Source organism: Oncorhynchus keta, chromosome 4 (assembly GCF_023373465.1).
Source record: "Oncorhynchus keta strain PuntledgeMale-10-30-2019 chromosome 4, Oket_V2, whole genome shotgun sequence".
Taxonomy (NCBI): domain Eukaryota; kingdom Metazoa; phylum Chordata; class Actinopteri; order Salmoniformes; family Salmonidae; genus Oncorhynchus; species Oncorhynchus keta.
Genome location: NC_068424.1, coordinates 24,951,191 through 24,976,454, shown reverse-complemented (window position 1 = coordinate 24,976,454; position 25,264 = coordinate 24,951,191). Strand labels below are relative to the sequence as shown.

At 42.4% G+C, this 25,264-nt stretch overlaps 1 protein-coding gene across 2 annotated transcripts in view; it reads right to left on the bottom strand.

Moving 5' to 3' along the window:
- The window catches only part of lancl2 (LanC lantibiotic synthetase component C-like 2 (bacterial)), a 57,092-nt gene extending 32,116 nt beyond the window's left edge, over positions 1-24,976 (bottom strand). Inside the window, exons 1-5 of one of the 2 annotated variants that reach the window (XM_035757358.2) lie at positions 24,650-24,976; positions 24,393-24,498; positions 23,542-23,750; positions 4,022-4,139; positions 1,458-1,665 (exon numbers count right to left, since the gene is read on the bottom strand). In XM_035757358.2, coding sequence (XP_035613251.1) covers positions 1,458-1,665; positions 4,022-4,139; positions 23,542-23,709 — 494 coding nt within the window. In that variant the 5' untranslated portion in view covers positions 23,710-23,750; positions 24,393-24,498; positions 24,650-24,976. Of the gene's footprint in view, positions 1-1,457; positions 1,666-4,021; positions 4,140-22,756; positions 22,873-23,541; positions 23,751-24,392; positions 24,499-24,649 lie in introns of those variants that run through there. The other variant, XM_035757364.2, reaches the window with a different exon arrangement.
- Positions 24,977-25,264: the final 288 nt, after the last annotated feature.

Here is a 25,264-nt window from a genome sequence, read left to right as displayed (position 1 = left end):
TAGCAGATGTTATTGCAGGTGTAGATGAATTCAGGTTTGACAAGCGCATACCCTAGATGACTCGAGGCTGTCATCGCTGCCAAAGGTGGTTCAACAAAATACTGAGTAAAGGGTCTGAATATGTAAATGTAATATTTTTTTTTATTTTGAAAACATTTGCTAAAAATGATTAAAAGCTGTTTGGCTGTTAACAAAATGTTGAAAAAGTCAAGGGGTCTGAATACTTTCCGAATGCATTTTATGTAAAACCATGTAGGCTCAGGGCTCAGGGCTCAGACTGCTTTGATGACAGCAGGAGGGCCTTTGTTGGGGCCTTTGTGAGTAGTAGGGAGTGTCTGTGTGTGTGTGCGTGTGTGTGTGTATAAGGTTCAGACATTTAATCAGCCCCTTGCTGTGAGCTCCACTGTTAGTTCCATCAGCATGCTAACAAAACTAGATAGAGTACTAGAGGCAGGCAGGGGCCAATAGGTTTAGCTACAACCTATTACGCCACTCAACATTACACACACCACTCCAGCCCCAGACCATGGGAGAGACATTTGTGATAAGCAGAGATTTGCGAATGAAAATAATTTAGAGACAATTGACATGTTGGATAGTGTAGGGATTAACTGAATGGTTCTTGATGAAGAACACAGTGAACCTGAGAAAAAAGAGTGGATAGTAAAAATGACCAAGTGAGAAACTGCTAGAGAGAGTAAAAGGAGAGAAAACAAAGATCGTGAAAAAATGTAAAGACAGTAAAAGAGTATTGGAGAGACAAAGACAGCGTGAGAAGGTTGGAGAGCGTGAAGAAAATTAAGGAGGTAGGGAGAAAGAGATCAGCAAGTTAACACTAGAACCGCCATAGGCCATTTGACTTTGTCAAAGAAAATAAGCCATGTCCTGCTCCTTCCCTGACTTTTCCTAAATGTTTGTATTTTACACTACTCGTTTGTCAGAATTTTGAAATCACAAACAGAAAAGTATTTTAACCTGATTTTTTTCACACCTACTCCCAACCTAACCCGCTAAGACAATGTGCTCTAGGATGTTGGTACCCAACCAGGTGCTAATGCGTCTCAGCCCGCAAAGCCGGCCAATCGAAATTGACAATAATCGGACAAGTGCCAATATTAGGGTATCAGTTGTCAAATTGTACATGAAGAGATGGGCACATCTTGTAAGTGACAGATGCAAGGAAATTGATATTTCTTCATGCAATTAATCCTTTATAATAGTTTATGCACTATTTATCAAGTGGTGGTGCTTATGTTTGCGCACCTTGCGGGTTGATATGCATCTGATGCATATGCTAAAGGTGGACCCAGCCACGATCTCTAGCGGGTACTTATAGGCTGAAAGGCCAGGAGGTTCTGGTGTTCATGCCAATAACAAAATCCAGTATTAAAGAAAGGAGCTTCAAAAAGAATAACAATATTTCTACTGCAGTCGGAGAGTTTTTAAAAGCTCCCTACTTGGTGAGGCACTCCTGACTCTCTGTCTGGTTCTTGAGGCGGTGGTGCACCACAGCAGCCACGGCTAGTGGCCCTGCATCCCCACACAGGAAGGTGACCTTGCGACCGTTCAGGATCCTCAGGGTCCTCTTCACATAGTCCAGTGCCCTCTGGAGGTGGGAGGCCTCGCAGGTCACCCGGTGCAACTGCAGGTAGAGAAGGGCGATACCTATAGCCGGGGAAAATACATCTTGTTCATAACTGGCATAGGATATAATTTATCAAATCGGTTTAGAGGTTGATGCAGTAGCTATCTGAACACAGTTGTGGACAAATTCCAAACACGATCATAATAGGAGACGTTTTAGTAGCAGGAGTGCAAAACAGGGTAAGGGAAGGCATGGGGTATTTCTGTGCTGAGAATTTAACTTTCAACTACAGTTCACTTTGACTGGTCAAATTGTGTCCCGTTAGCCATGAAATATGTAGGTCTAAAGAGGCATTCTGACAGTCCACTTAATCAAAATATCTCACTCACTGGAGCAATAAATACATCTTAGGCTAGATACAAAACAAAAATTCACAGGGATAGCACTTTGGACGAGTATCTAGCGAGTATCACTTCCCCTAGACCCAAGGCTTAGGTAAAATGGTCACGACAACGCCTACACAGCAGCTGTCACAAACCATTGCCACATCTGTCTTGTGTCATTACCGTAACTGTACATTTGCCATGGCATTACCACATGTCATTACCGTAACAATGTCGTTACCGTAACCCTCAAGATGGGCTGTTCATGTTAAGTGGAACGGCCCAGGGCTGACATCATCCATGGTCAACCAGGCCATGCACCCAGAGGCTATGGTCCACAAATGCCTGCTTCCAATATTTAGCAATAATAGCAGTGCACTGGGAGTCAAATCATATACATCAAATACATCAAGTCACATACACATGGTTAGCAGATGTTAATGCGAGTGTAGCGAAATGCTTGTGCTTCTAGTTCCGACAATGCAGTAATAACCAACGAGTAATCTAACCTAACAATTTCACAACTGCTCCCTTATACACACACAAGTGTAAAGGGATAAAGAATATGTACATAAAAATATATGAATGAGTGATGGTACAGAGCGGTAGGCAAGATGCAGTAGATGGTATCGAGTACAGTATATCCATATGAGATGAGTATGTATGCAAACATTATATTAAATGGCATTGTTTAAATTGGCTAGTGATACATTTTTTACATCAATTTTTCCATTATTAAAGTGTCTGGAGTTGAGTCAGTATGTTGGCAGCAGCCACTCAATGTTAGTGGTGGCTGTTTAACAGTCTGATGGCCTTGAGATAGAAGCTGTTTTTCAGTCTCTCGGTCCCAGCTTTGATGCACCTGTACTGACCTCGCCTTCTGGATGATAGCGGGGTGAACAGGCAGTGGCTCGGGTAGTTGTTGTCCTTGATGATCTTTATGGCCTTCCTGTGACATCGGGTGGTGTAGGTGTCCTGGAGGGCAGGTAGTTTGCTCCTGGTGATGCGTTGTGCAGACCTCACTACCCTCTGGAGAGCCTTACGGTTGTGTGCGGAGCAGTTGCTGTACCAGGTGGTGATACAGCCCGCCAGGATGCTCTCGATTGTACATCTGTAAAAGTTTGTGAGTGCTTTTGGTGACAAGCCAAATTTCTTCAGCCTCCTGAGGTTGAAGAGGCTCTGCTGCGCCTTCTTCACCATGCTGTCTGTGTGAGTGGACCAATTCAGTTTGTCCGTGATGTGTACGCCGAGGAACTGTGGATAGGGGGGTGCTCCCTCTGCTGTTTCCTGAAGTCCACGATCATCTCCTTTTGTGATTGTGAGGTTATTTTCCTGACACCACACTGCGAGGGCCCTCACCTCCTCCCTATAGGCCGCCTCGTCGTTGTTGGTACTGTGTTTATGAACATTTGGACATTCAAGCCTCTCCATGTCAACATCCTTCACCCTTAGATCAAACAGTGGGTAATAACCCTAAATCAAATCAAATTGTATTTGTCACATGAGCCGAATACAAGCCCTTAACCAACAATGCAGTTCAACAAATAGTTAGGAAAATATTTACTAAATAAACCGAAGTAAAAAAATGATGTAATAAAAAGTAAACGCAAAATAACAATACCGAGGCTAAATACAGGGGGTACCAGTACCGAGTCAATGTGTGGGGTACAGGTTAGTCGAGGTAATTTGTACATGTAGGTAGGGGTAAAGTAACTATGCATAGATAATAAACATTGAGTAGCAGCAGTGTAAAATCAAAGGGGGGGGGGGGTCAATGTAAATAGTACGGGTGGCCATTTGATTGTTGTTCAGAAGTCTTATGGCTTGAGGGTAGAAGCTGTTAAGGAGCCTTTTTGGATCTAGACTTGGCGCTCCGGTACCGCTTGCCGTGCGATAGCAGAGAGAACTGTCTATGACTTGGGTGACTGGAGTCTGAGTAGGAGTCAGAGGTTAGTTTTTCTACCCTTGAGACATGATTAACCGTCTCTCACCTTCAATCCAATCGAGGTCTCTAAATCATAACTGAAGATCAGTCTGGCCACTGGTCACTGACCTGTCCAGCCCGTATAGGTGGAGAAGTCGTGGGGGTCGGCCGTCTTCAGGCCCTCCTCCATCTGCTGCAGCAGGTCCTTGATCTTGTTCTGCACCTTCTTCTGGAACACCTCGCTGATCTGTGACGGGATAGAGGAGGAGGGTAGAACACATGACCACACCATATCTTCCAGTTCCAGTCCATGAAACCGCGTACAAGAGAGACAATGGTACACAAAATGGTACGGACAGTCCTTGTAAAACACAAACCGCTCGGAGGAGGCCAGACCTAAAAGGACAACTAAATCCAGGTAGGCCTATGTTAAAATCACATCAAGGGCTAGGGTTAGACTAGGGTGCGGGAAGGGGGTTTAAAGTCAATCTGGAGTTTTGAAAAGAGCTTGCGAGCCAGAGCCAGTGTTATAGTCTTGAAAGGAAGTCGAGAGCCATGGAATTGTGAAGAGACATGCACCTTTGCATTTATAGCTTGTGATCCCCAATACAAAGCACTCAGGTGGGCAAGTTTCTGACTTACAAGCCCTTAACAAACAATGCAGTTCAAGAAATAGTTTAGAAAATATTGACAAAATAAACTAAAGTTTTTAAAAAGTAACACAATAAATAACAATACTGAGGCTATATACAGGGGGTACCGGTACAGAGTGGAGGGTGTAGGCCTGAGTGATATTCTGTAACACCTGCAAATAGCAGAGAGACAGAGGCATTCAACTCTTACCCTACGAGGTCTGGAGCCTGCTGTTTTGCTGTTCTAACTGCTAATTAAGTTGCACCCACCTGGTGTCCCAGGTCTAAAATCAGTCCCCGATTGGAGGGGAACAATGAAAAAAACACTGAGGTCCAGAGTTGAGTTTGAGGGGCATAGGCCATAAAGCCCTATGAGAAGACTTGGATCAGACAGTGCCGCTTTGTCAAAGCCAAAGAGCCAAAGCAGTGAGATCCCATGGTGATTACGAACTTCTGTGGCAGGACTGTGTGTGTGTGTGTGTGTGTGTGTGTGTGTGTGTGTGTGTGTGTGTGTGTGTGTGTGTGTGTGTGTGGGGGGGGGATGCTGATGAGACACACACCTCTGCTCTGAGCCAGAATGTGCACGCACCAAAGCACACTCGTACACACCTAGGCTTTACGCCGTACCGCTGTTCTGCTCTACTGAACAAGGGCTTAGGGTGGGAGACGTGCACAGACTGGGCACACAGACAGCTGCTCACTTACACACATACAGTTGAAGTTCACATAAACTAGTTTTAGTGACTCCAACCTAAGTGTTTCAACCACTCCACACATTTCTTGTTAACAAACTATAGTTTTGGCAAGTCGGTTAGGACATATACTTTGTGCATGGCGTAAGTAATTTTTCCAGCAATTGTTTACAGACAGTTAATTTCACTGTATCACAATTCCAGTGGGTCAGAAGTTTAGACACACTAAGTTGGCTGTGCCTTTAAACAGCTTGGAAAATTCCAGAAAATTCTGTCATGTCTATAGAAGAATCTGATAGGCTAATTGACATCATTTTAGTCTATTGGAAGTGTACCTGTGGATGTATTTCAAGGCCTACCCTCAAACTCAGTGCCTCTTTGCTTGACATCATGGGGGGAAAAAAATCAGAAGAAATCAGCCAAGACCTCCACTAGTCTGGTTCATCCTTGGGAGCAATTTACAAATGCATGAAGGTACCACGTTCATCTGTACAAACAGTACGCAAGTATAAACACCATGGGACCACGCAGCCGTCATACCGCTGAGGAAGGAGACATGTTCTGTCTCCAAGAAATGAACATACTTTGGTGCGAAAAGTGCAAATCAATCCCAGAACAACAGCAAAGTATCTTGTGAAGATGCTGGAAGAAACGAGTACAAAGGTTTCTATATCCACAGTAAAACGAGTCCTATATCGACATAACCTGAAAGGCTGCTCAGCAAGGAAGAAGCCACTGCTCCAAAACCGCCATTAAAAGAGCCAGACTACAGTTTGACACTGCACATAGAGACAAAGAGTGTACTTTTTGGAGAAATGTCCTCTGGTCTGACAAAACAAAAATAGAAGGGTTTGGCCATAAAGACAATCGTTATGTTTGGAGGAAAAATTAGAATGCTTGCAAGCCGAAGAACACCATCCCAACCGTGAAGCACGTGGAGTGGCAGCATCATGTTGTGGGGGTGCTTTGCTGAAGGAGGGACTCGTGCACGTCACAAAATAGATGGCATCACGAGGGAGGAACATTATGTGAATATATTGAAGCAACATCTCAGGACATCAGTTAAAGCTTGGTCACAAATGGGTCTTCCAAATGGACAATGACCCCAAGCACACTTCCAAAGTTGTGGTAAAACGGCTTAAGGATAACAAAGTCAAGGTATTGGAGTGGCCATCACAAAGCCCTGACCTCTATCCTATAGAAAATTTGTGACAAGAACTGAAAAAGCGTGTGCGAGCAAGGAGGCCTAGAAACCTGACTCAGTTACACAAGCTCTGTCAGGACGAATGGGCCAAAATTCACCCAATTTATTGTGGGAAGCTTGTGGAAGGCTACCCGAAATGTTTGACCCAAGTTAAACAATTTAAAGGCAATGCTACCAAATACTAATTGAGTGTATGTGAACTTCTGACCCACTGGGAATGTGATGAAAGAAATAAAAGCTGAAATAAATCTCTAATATCATTCTGACATTTCACATCATTAAAACAAAGTGTTGATCCTAACTGACCTAAAACAGGGATTTTTTTACTCTGATTAAATGTCAGGAATTGTGAAAAACTGAGTTTAAATGTAGTTGGCTAAGGTGTATGTAAACTTCCGACTTCAACTGTATATGCTCAGTCACACAATCCATTGGTTGGAAATAAGGAACGAAGGGACACACCTTCAATTCACAAAACAACACACAAACACCAAAAGACAACTCCCTTTCCCAGGCCAAAACGACAGAGTGACAGCTTGGGTAACTCAGATGGCCTCCATCCAGCACCCCAGAGCTACAATCTGCCTTAGCGGGTCGTCTTGTGTCATATATATATATATATATTTTTTTTTAAATAGGCCACCTCAGCAATTCTCTTGTGATGCATATCCTGAATGCATTTTCAAATTCACTGCTCCACTGGTTTGAGACGGTAAAAGAACAGCTCAGCATCGACAGCTAAGTCAATACAGACTTTCTTGGACTGTCATAATGCAAATGCCATTAGAGGCTACAACAGTGCAATCTCTCGTGGACAGACTACGGAGACAAAGTGGTACACGAATTTCTGACCAAATTACGGAAGATTTTTGTTCTGGGTTAACGGAGATTGAAAGAAAAATAGAGTAGTCTACATTGGCCTATATACAGTACCAGTCAAAAGTGTGGACACCTACTCAGTTTTTTAAAACATTTTTACTATTTTCTACATTGTAGAATAATAGTGAAGACATAAAAACTATGAAATAACACATATGGAATCATGTAGTAACTAAAAGTGTTAAATCAATTAAAATATATTTTTATATTTTAGATTCTTCAAAGTAGACACCCTTTGCCTTGATGACAGCTTTGCACACTCTTGGCATTCTCTCAACCAGCTTCCAGTCACCTGGAATGCATGTCAATTAACATGTGTGCCTTGTTAAAAGTTAATTTGTGGAATTTCTTTCCCTCTTAATGCTTTTGAGCCAATCAGTTGTGTTGTGATAAGGTAGAGGTGGTAAAAGATAGCCCTATTTGGTGGTAGAAGATAGCCCTATTTGGTAAAAGACCAAGTCCATATTATGGCAAGAACTGATCAAATAAGCAGAGAGAAATTACAGTCCATCATTACTTTAAGACATGAAGGTCAGCCAATCTGAAACATTTTAAGAACGTTTAAAGTTTCTTCAAGTGCAGTCACAAAAGCCATCAAGCGCTATGATGAAACTGGCTAAGTTCATTAGAGTTACCATCCTCAGAAATTGCAGCCCAAATAAATTCTTCACAGAGCTCAAGTAACAGACACATCAACTGAGTCAATCACCACCTTCCGGAGACACCTGAAACCCCACCTCTTTAAGGAATACCTAGGATAGGATAAGTAATCCTTCTCACCCCCCCCCCCCCTTTAAGATTTAGATGCACTATTGTAAAGTGACTGTTCTACTGGATGTCATAAGGTGAATGCACCAATTTGTAAGTAGCTCTGGATAAGAGCGTCTGCTAAATGACTTAAATGTAAATGTAAATGTAACTGTTCAGAGGAGACTGTGTGGATCAGGCCTTCGTGGTCGAATTGAAGCAAAGAAAGCACTACTAAAGAACACCAATAATAAGAAAAGACTTGCTTGGGCCAAGAAACACGAGCAATAGACTTTATACCAGTGGAAATCTGTCCTTTGGTCTGATGAGTCCAAATTTGAGATATTTGGTTCCAACCGCGTTGACGTGTGGTTTCCACCATGAAGCATGGAGGAGGTTTGATGGTGTGGGGGGGGCGGGCGATTTGCTGGTGACACTGTCTGATTAATTTAGAATTCAAGGCACACTTAACCAGCATGGCTACCACAACATTCTGCAGCGATACAGCTTCCCATATGGTTTGTAGGAATATCATTTATTTTTCAACAGGACAATGACCCCAAACTCATTTCCAGGCTGTGTAAAGGCTATTTGACCAAGAAGGAAAGTGATGAAGTGCTGCATCAGATGACATGGCCTCCACAATCACCCGACCTCAACCCAATTGAGATGGTTTGGGATAAGTTGGATCGCATGAGTTGGACCACAGAGTGAAGGAAAATCAGCCAGCAGTGCTCAGCATATGTGGGAACTCCTTCAAGACTGTTGGAAAGCATTCCTCATGAAGATGGTTGAGAGAATGCCAAACGTGTGCAAAGCTGTCATCAAGGAAAAGGGTGGCTACTTTGAAGAATCTAAAATATAAAAATATATTTTAATTTATTTAACACTTTTAGTTACTACATGATTCCATATGTGTTATTTCATAGTTTTTATGTCTTCACTAATATTCTACAATGTAGAAAATAGGAAAAATAAGGAAATCCCTTGAATGAGTAGGTGTCAGAACTTTTGACTGGTACTGTATTTCAATCATATTGGAATCAATTTCATGTTCAATTGAGTTCTATTTAGCTAGGCTGCTACCCAAACTTAGTCTCAATTTCATGATGTGTAGGCCTAATGATGTGTGCAATGATGTGTCAAGTAATTGATAGTGTATAGCCTAAGCATTAGAACAAGCTGCCTCAATATTTACAACCATAGGTGATCATTTCCCTCTAGGAGCTGATCTGTTATCAGGCTCTAACATTAAGGTAAGATTTTAAATGGAAAATGCTGATCCGAGAGCAGCGCTGCCTTTTGGGGCTATCAGTATCGACACATGCTCTAGCGACTCACTTATTGAAAGTTCTCCCTACGTGTTGTTTTGTAAAGCACATGCGTTGTTAAAACACTTAATAAGTAATAAGTAAGTAATAAGTTCCATCACTATTGAGAAACTGGGCCCTGGCTATTAATTCATAGACATGACTATTTGCATTTATGCAAAACATATGGATTCTCCCTTTAAAGAGTGGAGGGGGTGAATGTCAACAACTGCTTTACATTAAGCACATAGAAGTTGTGACTCTCAAAGTACTGAATAAATTGTCAGTGAGCATTTAGAAAGAAATCCCCCCAGACGCACCTTTTTTACTTGTTGATGGCTACCGGACCGGCCTTGATTTCAACGTCCACGGATGGGACTCCCTTAAAAAAAAACACACTACTTCTATGCAAGTGACTTCTTGTAGTAGGTTCGGAGAGTATCTATTCTTATCCTAACCCTTTTCCTAAACTTAACCAAATTCTTTTGACATGCTGCGTATGATCTCCTAACCCGCTACGAAAAGGTCATAGCTGCATTGAAGTGGCGTGTTTTTAGGGAATCTCATCCACATCCGGTTCAGATTTGATCCAATCTGGACTGGCCTTAAATTTGGCCCAAACAGACATCTTTATTTAAAAAATGACCAGTTAAAATGTGACTGAGAACACGGCCTGGGGAATAGGTACAGAGGAGAGGAGATGAATAAGCCAATAGGAAGCTGGGCATGATTAGGTGGCTATGATGGTATGAGGGCCAGATTAGGAATTTAGCCAGGACACCAGGGTTAACACCCCTACTCTTAAAATAAGTGCCATTGGATCTTTAGTGACCACAGAGAGCCAGGATACTTGTTTAACGTCCCATCTGAAATACGGCACTCTACACAGGGACTAAAATGGCGCCATAAGAAATGGCAGCAGTTTTACGGCGCCCAACCAATTGTGCTATTATGTGGTTTTCTTCGCAACATATTTTGTACATAATGTTTCTGCAACCGTATCTTATGGCAAAAAAGAGCTTCTGGATATCAGGACAGCGATCACTCACCTCGGATTAGACAAAGATTTTTCCTACAACAAGGACGATGCACAAGACATTCTCCAAACACTCCACAGGGCCGACATCCCTGTTATTTGCAAGAGGAAGCGACACAGGTACAGAGGACAAAGAGTCAGATGCCTGGTCAGGACCCGGAGAAGGCGACTGGGAAAGCTGCCATTACCGTCAATACTACTCGCCAACGTGCAATTATTGGACAATAAATTAGATGAGGTACGATCAGGAATATCCTACCAACGGGACATCAAAAACTGTAATATCCTATGTTTCACGGAAACGTGGCTGAATGACGACTTGGATATTCAGCTAGCGGGATATACGCTGCACCGGCAAGATAGAACAGCACACTCCGGTAAGCTGTAAACAACAGCTGGTGCACGAAATCTAAGGAAGTCTCTAGATTTTGCTCGCCTGAAGTAGAGTATATTGTGATAAATTGCAGGCCACACTACTTGCCTAGAGAGTTCAGCTATACTTTTCGTGGCTGTTAATTTACCACCACAGACAGATGCTGGCACTAAGACCGCACTCAGTCAGCTGTATAAGAAAATAAGAAAACAGGAAACCACTCATCCAGGTGGCGCTCCTAGTGGCCGGAGACTTTAATGCAGGCAAACATAAATCAGTTCTAACAAATTTCTATCAACATGTTAAATGTGCAACCAGAGGCGAAATACATTTCTAGATCACCTGCACTCCACACACAGAGACACATACAAAGCTCTCCTTTGCCCTCCATTTGGAAAATCTGACCACAACTCTATTCTCCTGATTCCTGCTTACAAGCAAAAATGAAAGCAGGAAGCACCTGTGACTCAGGCTATAAAAAAGTGGTCAGATGAAGCAGATGCTAAACTACAGGAGTGTTTTGCTATCACAGACTGGAACATGTTCCGGGATTCTACCGATGGCATTGAGGAGTACACCACATCAGTCACTGGTGTCATGACGTTGGCCTGGGGGGTAGGTTTATGACAATCATAAATACCTCTTCCCCCCCTTTTCCTCTCTCTACCCTACTGATGTTACATTTGAAAACCCATTGGTTAACCTAGAGACTTTGGGAACATCAGAAGGTGGGGGGGAAATTAACTATATTCTGGTAATCCGACCAATTTAACATATGCGGTGGTACTTAATGAATATGATGTCAGTTCGGTTGTCATCTGAGACATTCTCATCAATGATAAGATTGCCATTTGGCAAAGAGCCACGGTAAGGTGCTAGCAAGCATTAAACTTATCTTATAAAAAACAATCAATCTTAACATAATCACTAGTTAACTACACATGGTTGATAATATTACTAGTTTACCTAGATTGTCCTGCGTTGCATATAATCAATGAGGTGCCTGTTAATTTATCATTGAATCACAGCCTACTTGGGTGATTTAACAAGCGCATTCACGAAAAAAAGAGTCTTTGCAACCAATGTACCTAACCATAAACATCAATGCCTTTCTTAAAATCAATATACAAGTATATATTTTTAAACATGCATATTTAGTTAATATTGCCTGCTAATATGAATTTCTTTTAACAAGGGAAATTGTGTCACTTCTCTTGCGTTCTGTGCAAGCAGAGTCAGGGTATACAGTGCCTTGCGAAAGTATTCGGCCCCCTTGAACTTTGCGACCTTTTGCCACATTTCAGGCTTCAAACATAAAGATATAAAACTGTATTTTTTGTGAAGAATCAACAACAAGTGGGACACAATCATGAAGGGGAACGACATTTATTGGATATTTCAAACTTTTTTAACAAATCAAAAACTGAAAAATTGGGCGTGAAAAATGTGTATGTAAACTTTTGACTTCAACTGTAGGTGTCTGTTTAGACTGTAAACTCTCCTTCCAGACTCACATTAAGCACCCCCAATCCAAAACTAAATCTAGAAACGGCTTCCTATTTCGCACCTACGCCTCCTTCACTCATGTTGCCAAACATACCCTCGTAAAACTGACTATCCTACCAGTCCTTGACTTCGGCGCTGTCCTTTTCAAAATAGCCTCCAACACTCTACTCAGCAAACTGGATGTAGTCGATCGCAGTGCCATCCATTTTGTCACCAAAGCCCCATATACTACCCACCACTGTGACCTGTATCCTCTCGTTTGCTGGCCCTCGCTGCATATTCGTTGCCAAACCCGCTGGCTCCAGGTCATCTATAAGTCTTTGCTAGGTAAAGCCCTATCTCCGCTCACTGCTCACCATAGCAACACCTACCCATAGCACACTCTCCAGCAGTTATATTTCACTTGTCATCCCCCAAAGCCAACCCCTCCTTTGGCTACCTTTCCTCCTAGTTTTCTGCTGTCAATGACTGGAACGAATTGCAAAAATCACTGAAGCTGGAGACTTCTATCTCCCTCACCAACTTTAAGCATCAGCTGTCAGAGCAGCTTACCGATTACTGCACCTGTACACATCCCATCTGTAAATATCCCACCCAACTACCTCATCCCCATATTGATATAATTTTTTTTGTTGCTCTCTTGCACCCCAGTATCTCTACTTGCACATCTATCACTCCAGTGTTAATGCTAAATTGTATTTATTTCACCACTATGGCCTATTTATTGCTTTACCTCCCTAATCTTACTACATCTGCACACACTGTATATTGATTTTTCTATTGTGTTATTGACTGTACGTTTGTTTATCCCATGTGTAACTCTGTGTTTTTGTCGCACTGCTTTGCTTTATCTTGGCCAGGTCGCAGTTATAAATGATAACTTGTTCTCAACTGGCCTACAAACTTAAATGTATTATTATTTTAAAAATCTTTTTAGCATTTAGCTAAAAGCGTCTATGTGATATCACTTAGTTTGTGCTAATCTTGTTAGCATTCTGGTAATAGAGGCCCAATGAGCTTTTCTTGCGTTTATGGCGCCACCTTCTGTGCTTTGACTGTCATACCTTAAATCCTGATATGAGAGAAGGACGGTATGAAAATCTGGATAACTCCCAAGCCTACTGTGTGTTTCTGTCCATTTCTATCTCTGTCCTCCTGGCTCCTGGGGCTTCTTCAAGGCCTCACCCTCATCCATCTGGCTCTCCACTATATCCTCTCAGAGATGGAACCATCTTTCACACAGACATGTCTGCTTCTAGAACCAACCCTTTTCCTGCTTCCCCATCTTCTCAAGCTCTGTTGATATCACAGTTTGACCTAGGTGTTGATGTTGTGGCAGCAGCGGCCTCCAGCCATTTTGATTGAGGTAGTATTGACACTTTTCACGCTTGATGTTTTGTTTTCTCTGCTTCAGTTCATACAGGATTCCATTCATACAGAAGTTTAGACCTGGATATCGCTCTTATACATATCTATTCATCAGTGTTGGGGTTTGGTGCCTCGGGCTCTAAGCTTCTCCCTTTCTTTCACCTCAATATTGACGCTTTAGGGTTATTTTTATACTGTAAATCCATTCAAATAAAGTTGTCAACTCATCATTTGACATCTAAAACAATGAACGGTAAAATAATAAGCTTGGTTAAGAGAAAAGCTATTTATTACAGTGTCTTGCACAAAGCCATGCATGTCAAAGTGATGGCCTATTTGAGGCGTTCGTTAGCATAATACTGATGTTGTTCATGGCCTTGAGTCAAATCTAGCAGACACGCTCTAAATAAACACAAGATAAAGAGTAAAGCTTGACTGATCCTGATTCATCAGAATAAACAGATTTGATAGGGGCTTAGACGAGGCTATACGCTAAGCCCAAATTAAATCAATGAAGGCTGAATATGGAGGGAAAGGCAGGATGGCCTACATTGGGTGAAGACTCCTGTGAAATTTAAATGGTAGTTTATTTTGCAAGAGGTAGGCTATTTCACAAAAGGATTAGTCCATAATGTTGCATGATCGGTGGTTAGGCTATTAGCTGGCCAAAAGTAGGCTACATGAAAAGTGCAATACTGTTAAGTACAGTCTCTAGTGTTAGGTGAACAATAGGTAATTTAAAGAAATAAAACAGGTGATATACAGTAGCGAGGCTACATACAGACACTGGTTAGTCAGGCTGATTGAGGTAGTATGTACATGAATGTATAGTTAGTGACTATGCATATATGATAAACAGAGTAGCAGCAGCGTAAAAGAGGGGTTGGGGGTAGAGGTCAACCGATTATGATTTTTCACATACACTACATACATGACTTGGAGTCATTAACTTCTTGGTGACAGGGGGCAGTATTTTCACATCCGGATGAAATGTATGCCCAAATTCAACTGCCTGCTACTCATCCCCAGAAGACAAGATATGCATATTATTAGTAGATTTGGATAGAAAACACTGGCGTTTCTAAAACTGTTTGAATCATGTCTGTGAGTATAACATAACTTATTTAGCAGGAAAAACCCAGAGGACAAACCATTTAGATGTTCTTTTTGAGGTCACTTTCTTTCAATGGGAATCCAGATTTCTAAGGGACCTTCTTGCAGTTCCTTTCGCTTCCACTGGATGTCAACAGTCTTTAGAAATTGGTTGAGGTTTTTCCTTTGTGTAATGAAGAAGTACAGCCATCTTGAATGAGGGTAACTTGAAGTGTACTTTTAGATAGAGGCGAGTGACCAGAAAGCTAGCTGTTTTCCTCCTGTATTGAACACAGATCACCCAGTCTTCAATTTGATCGATTTATTTACGTTAAAAATACCTGAAGTTGTATTACAAAAGTAGTTTGAAATGTTTTGGCAAAGTTTACAGGCAACTTTTGAGATATTTTGTAGTCACGTTGCGCAAGTTGGAACCAGTGTTTTTCTGGATCAAACGCGGCAAATAAATGGACATTTTGGATATATATTGACGGAATTAATCGAACAAAAAGACAATTTGTGATGTTTATGGGACATATTGGAGTGCCAACAAAAGAAGCTCGTCAAAGGTAAGGCATGAATTATATTTTTATTTCTGCGTTTTGTGTCGCGCCTGCAGGGTTGAAATAGGCTTCTCTTTGTTTACTATGGTGCTCTTTGAAGAGGGGGATGACCACAGCAGCTTTCCAATCTTTAGGGATCTCAGACGATACGAAAGAGAGGTTGAACAGGTTAGTAATAGGGGTTGCAACAATTTTGGCGGATCATTTTAGAAAGAGAGGGTGCAGATTGCCTAATCCAGCTGATTTGTAGGGGTCCAGATTTTGTAGCTCTGGATTTGGGTGAAGGAGAAGCGGGGGGCTTGGGCAAGTAGCTGCGGGGGTGCAGAGCTGTTGGCCGGGGTAGGGGTAGCCAAGTGGAAAACATGGCCAGCCGTAGAAAAAATGCTTAATAAAATTCTCGATTATCGTAGATGTATCAGTTGTGACAGTGTTTCCTAACCTCAGTGCAGTGGGCTGCTAGAAGAGGAGGTGCTCTTATTCAGTGTCCCAAAACTTTTTGGAATTAGTGCTACAGGATGCAAATTTGTTTGAAAAAGCTAGCCTTTGTTTTCCTAACTGACTATGTAGATTGGTTTTTGACTTCCCTGAAAAGTTTTGTGGGGGCTATTCGATGCTAATTCAGTATGCCACAGGATGTTTTTATGCTGGTCAAGGGCAGTCAAGTCTGGAGTGAACCAAGGACTACATCTGTTTTAGTTCTACATTTTTTTAATGGGGCATGCTTATTTAATATGGTGAGAAAAGCACTTTTAAAGAACAACTAGGCATCCTCTACTGACAGAATGAGGTCAATGTCCTTCCAGGATACCCAGGCCAGGTCGATTAGAAAGGCCTACTTGCTGAAGTGTTTTAGGGAGCATATGACAGTGATGAGGGGTGGTCATTTGACCGCGGACCCATTACGGACACAGGCAATGAGGCAGTGATTGCTGAGATCAGTGATGCAGAGGTGTATTTAGAGGGCAAATTGGTCAGGATGATATCTATGAGGGTGCCCATGTTTACAGATTTAGGGTTGTAGCTGGTAGATTCCTTGATAATTTGTGTGAGATTGAGGGCATCTAGTTTAGAATGTAGGACGGCCGGGGTGTTAAGAATATCCCAGTTTAGGCCACCTAACAGTATGAACTATGATGATAGATGGGAACAATCAATTCACATATGGTGTCCAGGGCACAGCTGGGGGGTGAGGGGGGTCTATAACAAGCGGCAACAGTGAGAGACTTATTTCTGGAAAGGTGGATTTTTAAAAGTAGAAGCTCAAACTGTTTGGGCACAGACCTGGATAGTATGACAGAACTCTGCAGGCTCTCTCTGCAGTAGATTGCAACTCCTTTTGTAGTTCTATCTTGACGGAAAACTAATTGCAAAGGCAGGCAAATCCAGTTCAGAAAGTTAAACAAGCATAGCGAGTAGCTACCGAATGTAATTTTCGGTGAGTGTGGACATTTACAAGCAAAAGTGGGCAAATCAATTAAGTTGACGCATGCTTTTCTGAAGGAAGAGCAGCATGTGTACATGGAGGAGACAAGAACAGAGGAGGAGGAAAAAATGCTAGTAGGAAGCTCAAGGAGTAGATGGCAGCTCATCCAGAGCCCTGACTTCAGTCGGAAAGCCATTAGAAGAGATCTGATGGCAAATATTTAGTAGTAACATCATCCCCTCATGTGCACCGCACAGAGACTCGCCGATAGATATAGAACACTATGGACTCACCAGCTCTCTTTCTCCCATTATGCTATTTACAAACAAACACGTGATTGGCTCAACTGTTCTGGGGAACTATGGAAACGGCATGATTTAAAATAAATGTGACAGGTAAAATGAAGAACGCAATCTGCTTTATCTCCTAAGTTCACTGCAGGTAATAACTTTAAAAAGTAGCTACAAATATTCACATTTATAGAAAAACGTCAAAGTAATAGTTGACGATATTGTGGGTATTGAAAAACCATCCCGTGGCCTTTTCCAAATACCCCACACGGTATACCGCCCACGACTAACGCACAGCCAGACCACAGACACAGCCAAGAACTTTCTATTCAGCGTCAATACCACATACAACCAAGACAATAGTAACCTGCCTGTATGTGTAGCCTAAGACTACATAATATAGCCTAATTCTGCTCGCACCATGGACAGAGTCAGAACGAAGGCTAAACTAAGCCTGGGTTAAGTGTGTGCTGCAATGCTAAAGGCAGCGCTACCGTGTTTAAGCATCTTGGACAGTGACACACAACCTTGATGTAATGTTAATCCAGGGATAACAAAATCTAATCTATGAGGATTTAATTTTGACAACAACCAATCATATTCACAAAGAGTACTATTTGTCTGATCTAATGCAGGCCTTGAACATGGCCTTATGATTCGTTCTGCACATAAAAAGGGTAAGGCCAACCCCCTTATTTGATCATGGATATGCCATCCATTCTCTTGGGACCAATTTCCAATCAACAATATACACTGTAGGACAAGGGGGTACATGACCTATGTTATGCAAAACAAACAATTGAGATCAATTTAAAGGACCAGCTCATATTACTGAAAGCATAGGCTTATGGAGCACAGTGGGCCTGACTACTAACCACTAGGAACATTGTGCTGGAGTTCACAATTCCCACTGCAGCCAGGCATGGAGAGGGAGTGCTCAACAGAGAAACAAACATTCACTGTTTAACATAACAATAGGAGTGAGAGAGAGGGTGGGGCTGTGAGAAGTGCTACTGTATTGCATGCTGCAGTGTATTCTGCCGGAGAGCTGATGTGTTGTTAAAATGGATAGTTCACGCTACAGCCTGATTCTAAAATGTATTAAAAGCTCTCCTCATCAATGTACACACAATACCCCATGACAAAGCAAAAACAGGTTTAGTCATTTTTGCAAATGTCTTCAAAATGAAAAACAACAGTACCTTATTAACATAAGTATTCAGACCCTTTGCTAGGAGACTCGAAATTGAGCTCAGGTGCATCCTGTTTCCATTGATCATCCTTGAGATGTTTCTACAACTTCATTGGAGTCTACCTGTGGTAAATTCAATTGATTGGACATGATCTTGAAAAGGCACACACCTGTATATATTAAAAGGTCCCACAGTTGACAGTTCATGTCAGAGCAAAAATGAAGCCATGAGGTCAAAGGAAGTGTCCACAGAGCTCCGAGACAGGAGTGTGTCGAGGCACAGATCTGGGGAAGGCTACCAAAAAATGTCTACAGCATTGAAGGTCCCCAAGAACACAGTGGCCTCCATCATTCTTAAATGGAAGAAGTTTGGAACCACCAAGACTCTTCCTAGAGCTGGCCGCCTGGCCAAACGGAGCAATCAGGGGAGAAGGACCTTGGTCAGGGAGGTGAGCAAGAACCCAATTGGCTCTCTGACAGAGCTCTAGAGTTACCCTGTGCAGATGGGAGAATCTTCCAGAAGGACAACCATCTCTGCAGCACTCCACCAATCAGGCCTTTATGGTAGAGTGTCCAGACGGAAGCCACTCCTCAGTAAAAGGCACATGACAGCCCGCTTGGAGTTTGCCCAAACAAGATTTTCTGGTATGTTGAAACCAAGATTGAAATCTTTGGTCTGAATACCAAGCGTAAACATCCGGATGAAACCTGGCAACATCCCTACAATGAAACATGGTGGTGGCAGCGTCATGAGGTGGGGATGTTTTTCAGCGGCAGGGACTGGGAGACTAATCAGGAACGAGGACAGGTGAGCGAAGCAAAGTACAGAGAGATCCTTGGTGAAAACCGTCTCCAGAGCGCTCTGGACCTCAGACTGGGGCGAAGGTTAATCTTCCAACAAGACAATGAATCTAAACACACAGCAAAGACAATGCAGGAGTGGCTTCGGGACAAGTCTCTGAATCTCCTTGAATGGCCCAGCCAGAGCCCGGACTTGAACCCAATCAAACATTCCTGGAGAAACTTGAAAATAGCTGTGCAGCGACACTCCCCATCCAACCTGACAGAGCTTGAGAGGATCTGCAGAGAAGAATGGGAGAAACTCCCCAAATACAGGTGTGCCAAGCTTGTAGAGTCATACCCAAGAAGACTCGAGGCTGTAGACCTGCTTCCTAGCTGCAGCTTTTCTCAATGCAAAGCCTAACATTAAAAACTAGTAGCTACTCTTTCTGAATTTCAGACTCAGTTTATAATGTATACTGAACTAAAATATAAAAACTCAACATGCAACAATTAAAGATTTTACTGAGTTACAGTTCATATAATGAAATGTACATAAATTCATTAGGCCCTAATCTATAGATTTCACATGACTGGGAATACAGATATCCATCGTTTTGTCAGATATGCATCTGTTTGTCAGATACCTTAAAAAAAAAGTAGAGGTGTGGATCAGAAAACCAGTCAGTATCTGGTGTGACCACCTTTTGCCTCATGCAGCTCAACACACCTTCATCTCAGAGTTGATTAGGCTGTTGATCTCGTCACGCTATTTATGCCTGCCCATACCATATCCGCCACCATGAGTCACTCTGTTCACAGCGTTGACATCAGCAAACCGCTCGCCCACACAACGCCATACATACGGTCTGCCATCTGCCCGATACAGTTGAAACTGGGATTCATCCGTAAAGGAGGATAATTCAGGGCCAGCGTTCCAGTGGCCCTCAAAAGGTGAACATTTGCCCACTAAAGTCGGTTACAACACCAAACTGCAGTCAGGTCAAGACCCTGGTGAAGACGACGAGCACGCAGATAATCTTCCCTGAGATGGTTTCTGACAGTTTGTGCAGAAATTCTTCATTTGTGCAAACCCACAGTTTCATCAGCTGTCCGGGTGGCTGGTCTCAGACCATCACACAGTTGAAGAAGCTGGATGTGGAGGTCCTGGGTTGTGAGGCCGGTTGGACGCACTGCCAAATTCTTTAAATTGACATTGGAGGCGGATTATGGTAGAGCAATTAACATTAAAGTCTCTGGCAACAGCTCTGGAGGACATTCCTGCAGTCGGCATGCGCACACTCTGTCAAAACTTTAGACATCTGTGGCATTGTGTTGTGTGACAAAACTGCACATTTTAGAGTGGCCTTTTATTGTCCCCAGCACAATGTGCAACTGTGTAATGATCATGCTGTTTAATCAGCTTCTTGATGTGCCACACCTGTCAGGTGGATGGATTACCTTGGCATGGGAGAAATTCTCACTAACAGGGATGTAAACAAATGTGTGCAATTGAGAGAAATAAACATTTTGTGCATATGGAACATTTCTTGGATCTTTTATTTCAGCTCATAAAACATGGGACCAACACTTTACATGTTGCGTTTAGTTTTGTTCCGTATAGAAATACATTTTTCATACAAGCCATGTTGGCACCAAATGTTCCTTGACCTGAACACCTCAATTACAATATAAAATGACTTTCTCTAGGGCTGTGTGGGAACTTTCATTGCTCCCTGGTTGCCCCCTCAATCTCATCCAAACCACGACCCACTCTGCAGGTAGCCCTGGGCCAGACAAGTGAGTGAGTGAGAGAAAGAGAGCGCCTAAGAGAGCTAAAGAGAGGAGGGGTGAAGTGTAATTCTGGTTTATTGGGTTATTTTATGGAGCCTTCTGCCTTTCTCTCCCCCGGGGTCTAGGTACTGTTGCTGACAGTGAGTAAACACACAACACCAACTGAGGAATTAAGTTAAGAACATAACTTATTTTAACTGCACAGGTGACTGACAATCCCTCTGGCACTTTTACCGTGTCCCCTGATATTTCCCTCTCTGTTTGATTGATGTAACCCAACAAAATGTTGGCTTGAGGACCAGACTACAGTAGCCAAGCCTCTCAGGAGCAGGAAAAGAGATATGATGTCAGGCCGGGTCTCAGTGTATTAGGGCAGGCTATCCACTCAAAGTGCAGAACCTATTTGTCAATCCCCATAACAGCATTAAGTTTGAGAGGTAAGGACTCAACCTCTAATGCATGAGCTGCTGAGCATGACATTATCCCTGGTATCTCCTGTCACACTTGTGAATGATCTCAATTCACTCCAGGGCTCCAGACTAGCTAGCAGCAGCCTAAAGGCCAAGTCATTAGACAGGCAGGTTTGAGGCTGTGGATGCTTATGACTAGGTGACTGTGGCAAGAAGCATTGTGCTGGACAGAGAGGGCCAGAGGGAAATTCTAAAAGGCTTTAGGGGGAGGGTCACAACTCACAACACAAAATGGCTTGGGAAACCACTGGGTATTGATGAAAATAGCAAAAAGATGGAGACCAAATGACCTACAGTCTCCTCTATTTTTGTCTTGTAAGTAAGTAGCCTTGGCTTGTGCGAGCCGGCACAACTTATAGGAGCAGGCACTCTCCTGTTTCTGTAGCTTGAGGGAACTTCATGTACAAGTACACCCCAGAGTGCCAAGCATTGTCGCATCGGGGAACGAACTTCCAACCTTTCAATCTCAGGGCGGACACATAACCACAAGGCCACCGAGTTGTAGTCTTGCATGACAAAATGATTTGTCTACAGGGCTAGGTCACGGACTACATGATGTGTTATGACCATTATGTCATAGATTTCAAGGCTGTGATGATACCAGTATCGCAATATATCTTCCATGGCAAAAGTGAAAACACGATGCAGATCAAACTCTTTTGTCCTTTAAAAACCTGCTGTATGTAAAATATTGTGTGCTATAGCTTGGAAAATAAATAAATGTGACTCTGTATGAAACATAATTAACTTTGTTACCAACATTAGGGCTGTTTTCTAAAAAAGTAAAACAAGCTTTGTGCTTTGTTTCCTTGCCATGATACTAATGAGTATAAAGGCTGAGAGGGCATTAAATGATTAGCCACAATACTGGCCGGAGCCGGCAATGACAACAGTTTCTTGAGTCATAATTGTACCCTACTGCCAAAACAGATCCACACAAAAGGCCTCATTAGCAGTTAGATGCAATTACTTTTCCTAGGGGGAGCTGCAGTTCAATATGTCACAATTCAATCCATCACTGTATAAGGGCCATAGACCTCCTACACCAGCCTTGCTAATCGTCTAGATCATCTCTAAAAGCCCTTTCCTCCAGACCACTCTTTCCTCCACGGGACCAGGGATTTGCTGCATTGGTGTGAGAAGTGGGATGGCACTACCATGAGGCCATCTGTCATATTGGGAACGGCTACAGGTAAAATGAAGACATCCAAAGGAGCCTGTGGAAACTGGAAGTTGTGCCATTAACACAGCGCACAAGTAAACATAGCACCATTAGCGCACAACAAAACAATGACAGCCGATCGCCAATTTCAGCACCAGAACCTCTAAACAGCGTGACACCCAGGTCACAGCTCATAAATTACCAGATTAAGCACACTTGTCCATTGGCAAACCGTCACACTGTTACTATGGTTGCTCCATGGAAATCAGTCTAAACAAAGTCGCAGTAAGAAAGATGCAAATGTCTCTAGCTACAAAGCAGAATGTTAAATAAAATTATATTTACACTTACTCTACAGTGTCCACAATGCTGTGGACACTGTTTGTCCTTTTGGTGGTAGGAGGTGGAGATTTTTTACCCGACTTTTTGCGGCGCCGGTAAGAGTTCTGTCAGCTTGTATTTTCAATCTGTTGACAAATTGCATGTGATGCACAAAATATGTAAACAATAGCCAAATGTAGTCGACCTAAGCATGTTTCCTCGCAATTAGCTGGAAGTGTTTGCTGTTAGACTCGACCATATTGTGCAAGGGTTTGTCACCTGGGATTGGAATTGCATCCGTGTTGAAAATAAAAAACGGAAATGCAAACGACATACAAACCAGCATACTTAAGGTCTGGTTGATTACACTACTCTGTGGATATTTTCTCACATTCATACCTGCAAAAAGACAAACCACACAGACAACCTGTAAAGTATATTTTATTTAGCATTCTGGCTTGTAGGGGTCGCGAGAGGAAACTTTCCTTATCGAAACGCTAATTTCTGCCCAACATAGAATTCTAAGCAATTCAACGTCGTTGGGTCTTCAGGCTAATAATGTGTCAGAGTAGTGTGGGCTCTGTGCAGGAATGGTCTGAGTGACTGTTATTACTGAGTAATGTGGTGCTTACTGACTAATAGCAGTCACAATGGGGCTAGGTTTGTCTAATACTGCACTTTGTCTGAGTTAGAGCTCTTCAGAATGTCAAAGATGCGCTTGCGGCATGCGCAAGTGAATCATAACAGCTACGTTACAATTTAGCCAGATACAGTAGCTACTTATGGCAAATAAATGTTAACAAAGGGGGTCTTACCTTTCCATTTTCGCTGAAAGGCTCGTTGCAGTCACTGTCCATTCCTGAATTGGAAGATGTGAAGACTCCTTGGTCCCAGTCGGGGTACGGGTTGATAAAAGATCTTTCCTCCATCTCCGCTTCCGTAGCCGACACTAATTTCAATCTTTTGGACATGTTGTCTCCCATTTTAACGGCAACTCGTCAAGGCCAAAATGTATACGGACTCCCTGTTGGTAGACAGTAAAGCGCGTTTCAAAATGAGGAAATCTAATTTTCCAATAGTGCCTCTGAATAGATCTGCCTAGTTTAATATTGGCCTCTGTAGTGTGATAAGAGATAAGTATTCTCATATAAAAGAAATAGGCTACATTTGGAGTCCAGACACCTGTGGAAAATCGATGCTACTAAACTAATGGTGGCTATCCCTTATCCATTCACCTTGGATAGCTAGTTTATGATAAGGAATTTATTATCAGAACTCAAATAGCAATAAAAGGCCGTTCCTGAATAAAAAGTTAAGTTAATCTGAATCAGCGCAAGTTTATAAGTTTACTTTATATAAAACATATTCATTTACTATCAAATAATTTGCTAGACTTCTATAATGCATTTATAAAACTGGCGGAGAAGTATGTATATTGGCTAATGACAAACAAACACGTAAGATATGAAAGCCTGACTACATAGCCTAGGCCTACTTTAACAAATGCAACGTTTGGTTACATATGACTTTATCCGAAATATAACAATGGCACAAGGTTTTGTATAACTGTCCGTTACTGCAGCAAGTACATTCTCAATGGACAAAATCAAACCCACAATTCGACACAAATTGCCTATTAATGAACATAAAAACGCGGCAGGCTCACCTATTTTTTATATCAAATAATGACCATGCAATTAATTTCGTTTGTCTTCAGCCGTTGCAAGCGCTTCATCGATGCAGGAGGATTGATGATCCACAGTCGTAGCAGCCTTCAAAGCATCCAGGATGATTTCAGCATTAACACATGAATGCAGTTTTGTGATAGGCTCTCCTCATCCATTTCAGTCCTGTAAAACGTTATCAATTCTCGGAAATTAAAGCAGTTATTGAATACAGATAAAAGCATGTAAAATACTTTACTCTCTCAACGATATTAGTTCGCATCTTCTCTCATTATCATGTTCGGGATCCCACTTTCGTAGTCGGTGGTTTTTAAAATTAGGTTTTTAAATTCAGAAATCCTACTGGTTGACGAGCTACGGGAGGCTACGGGAGACAGCCCACCAGTCCTGCAATAAGCAGCTGTCTCGTGCCGATCTGGACCAAATTTGAGTCCTAGCCTCTGAGGAAACAGATGGTGTTTCTGCTGTGTACTGATTTGGCGCACGCACACAGATTATACTACCACAAACAAATCTATAAACACCCCTGTGTGCCTCCATCCCTTCCCTAGCTCTCCCTTCCCCTTAATTAATGGTTTTAGTTGGTCCCCCACGATGAAATCGGGGAGGGGACTGTGGATTTGTCTCTGTTCCTCCGTTTGTACCTTAGTCACACGCGATATCTCTGACAGCACTGGGCCGATTTTGACGAAACTTGGTTGAATAATGGGTCTTACCATAGAGATCCGGCATTTACAATAATTTGCCCAGGGCGGGAGCTATAGTAATTAACTGGCATGTGTTAGTCACAAGCGATATCTCAATTGGTCCAAAGGGGGCGCTGCATCATTCGTGTGGGACAACATGTTTACTG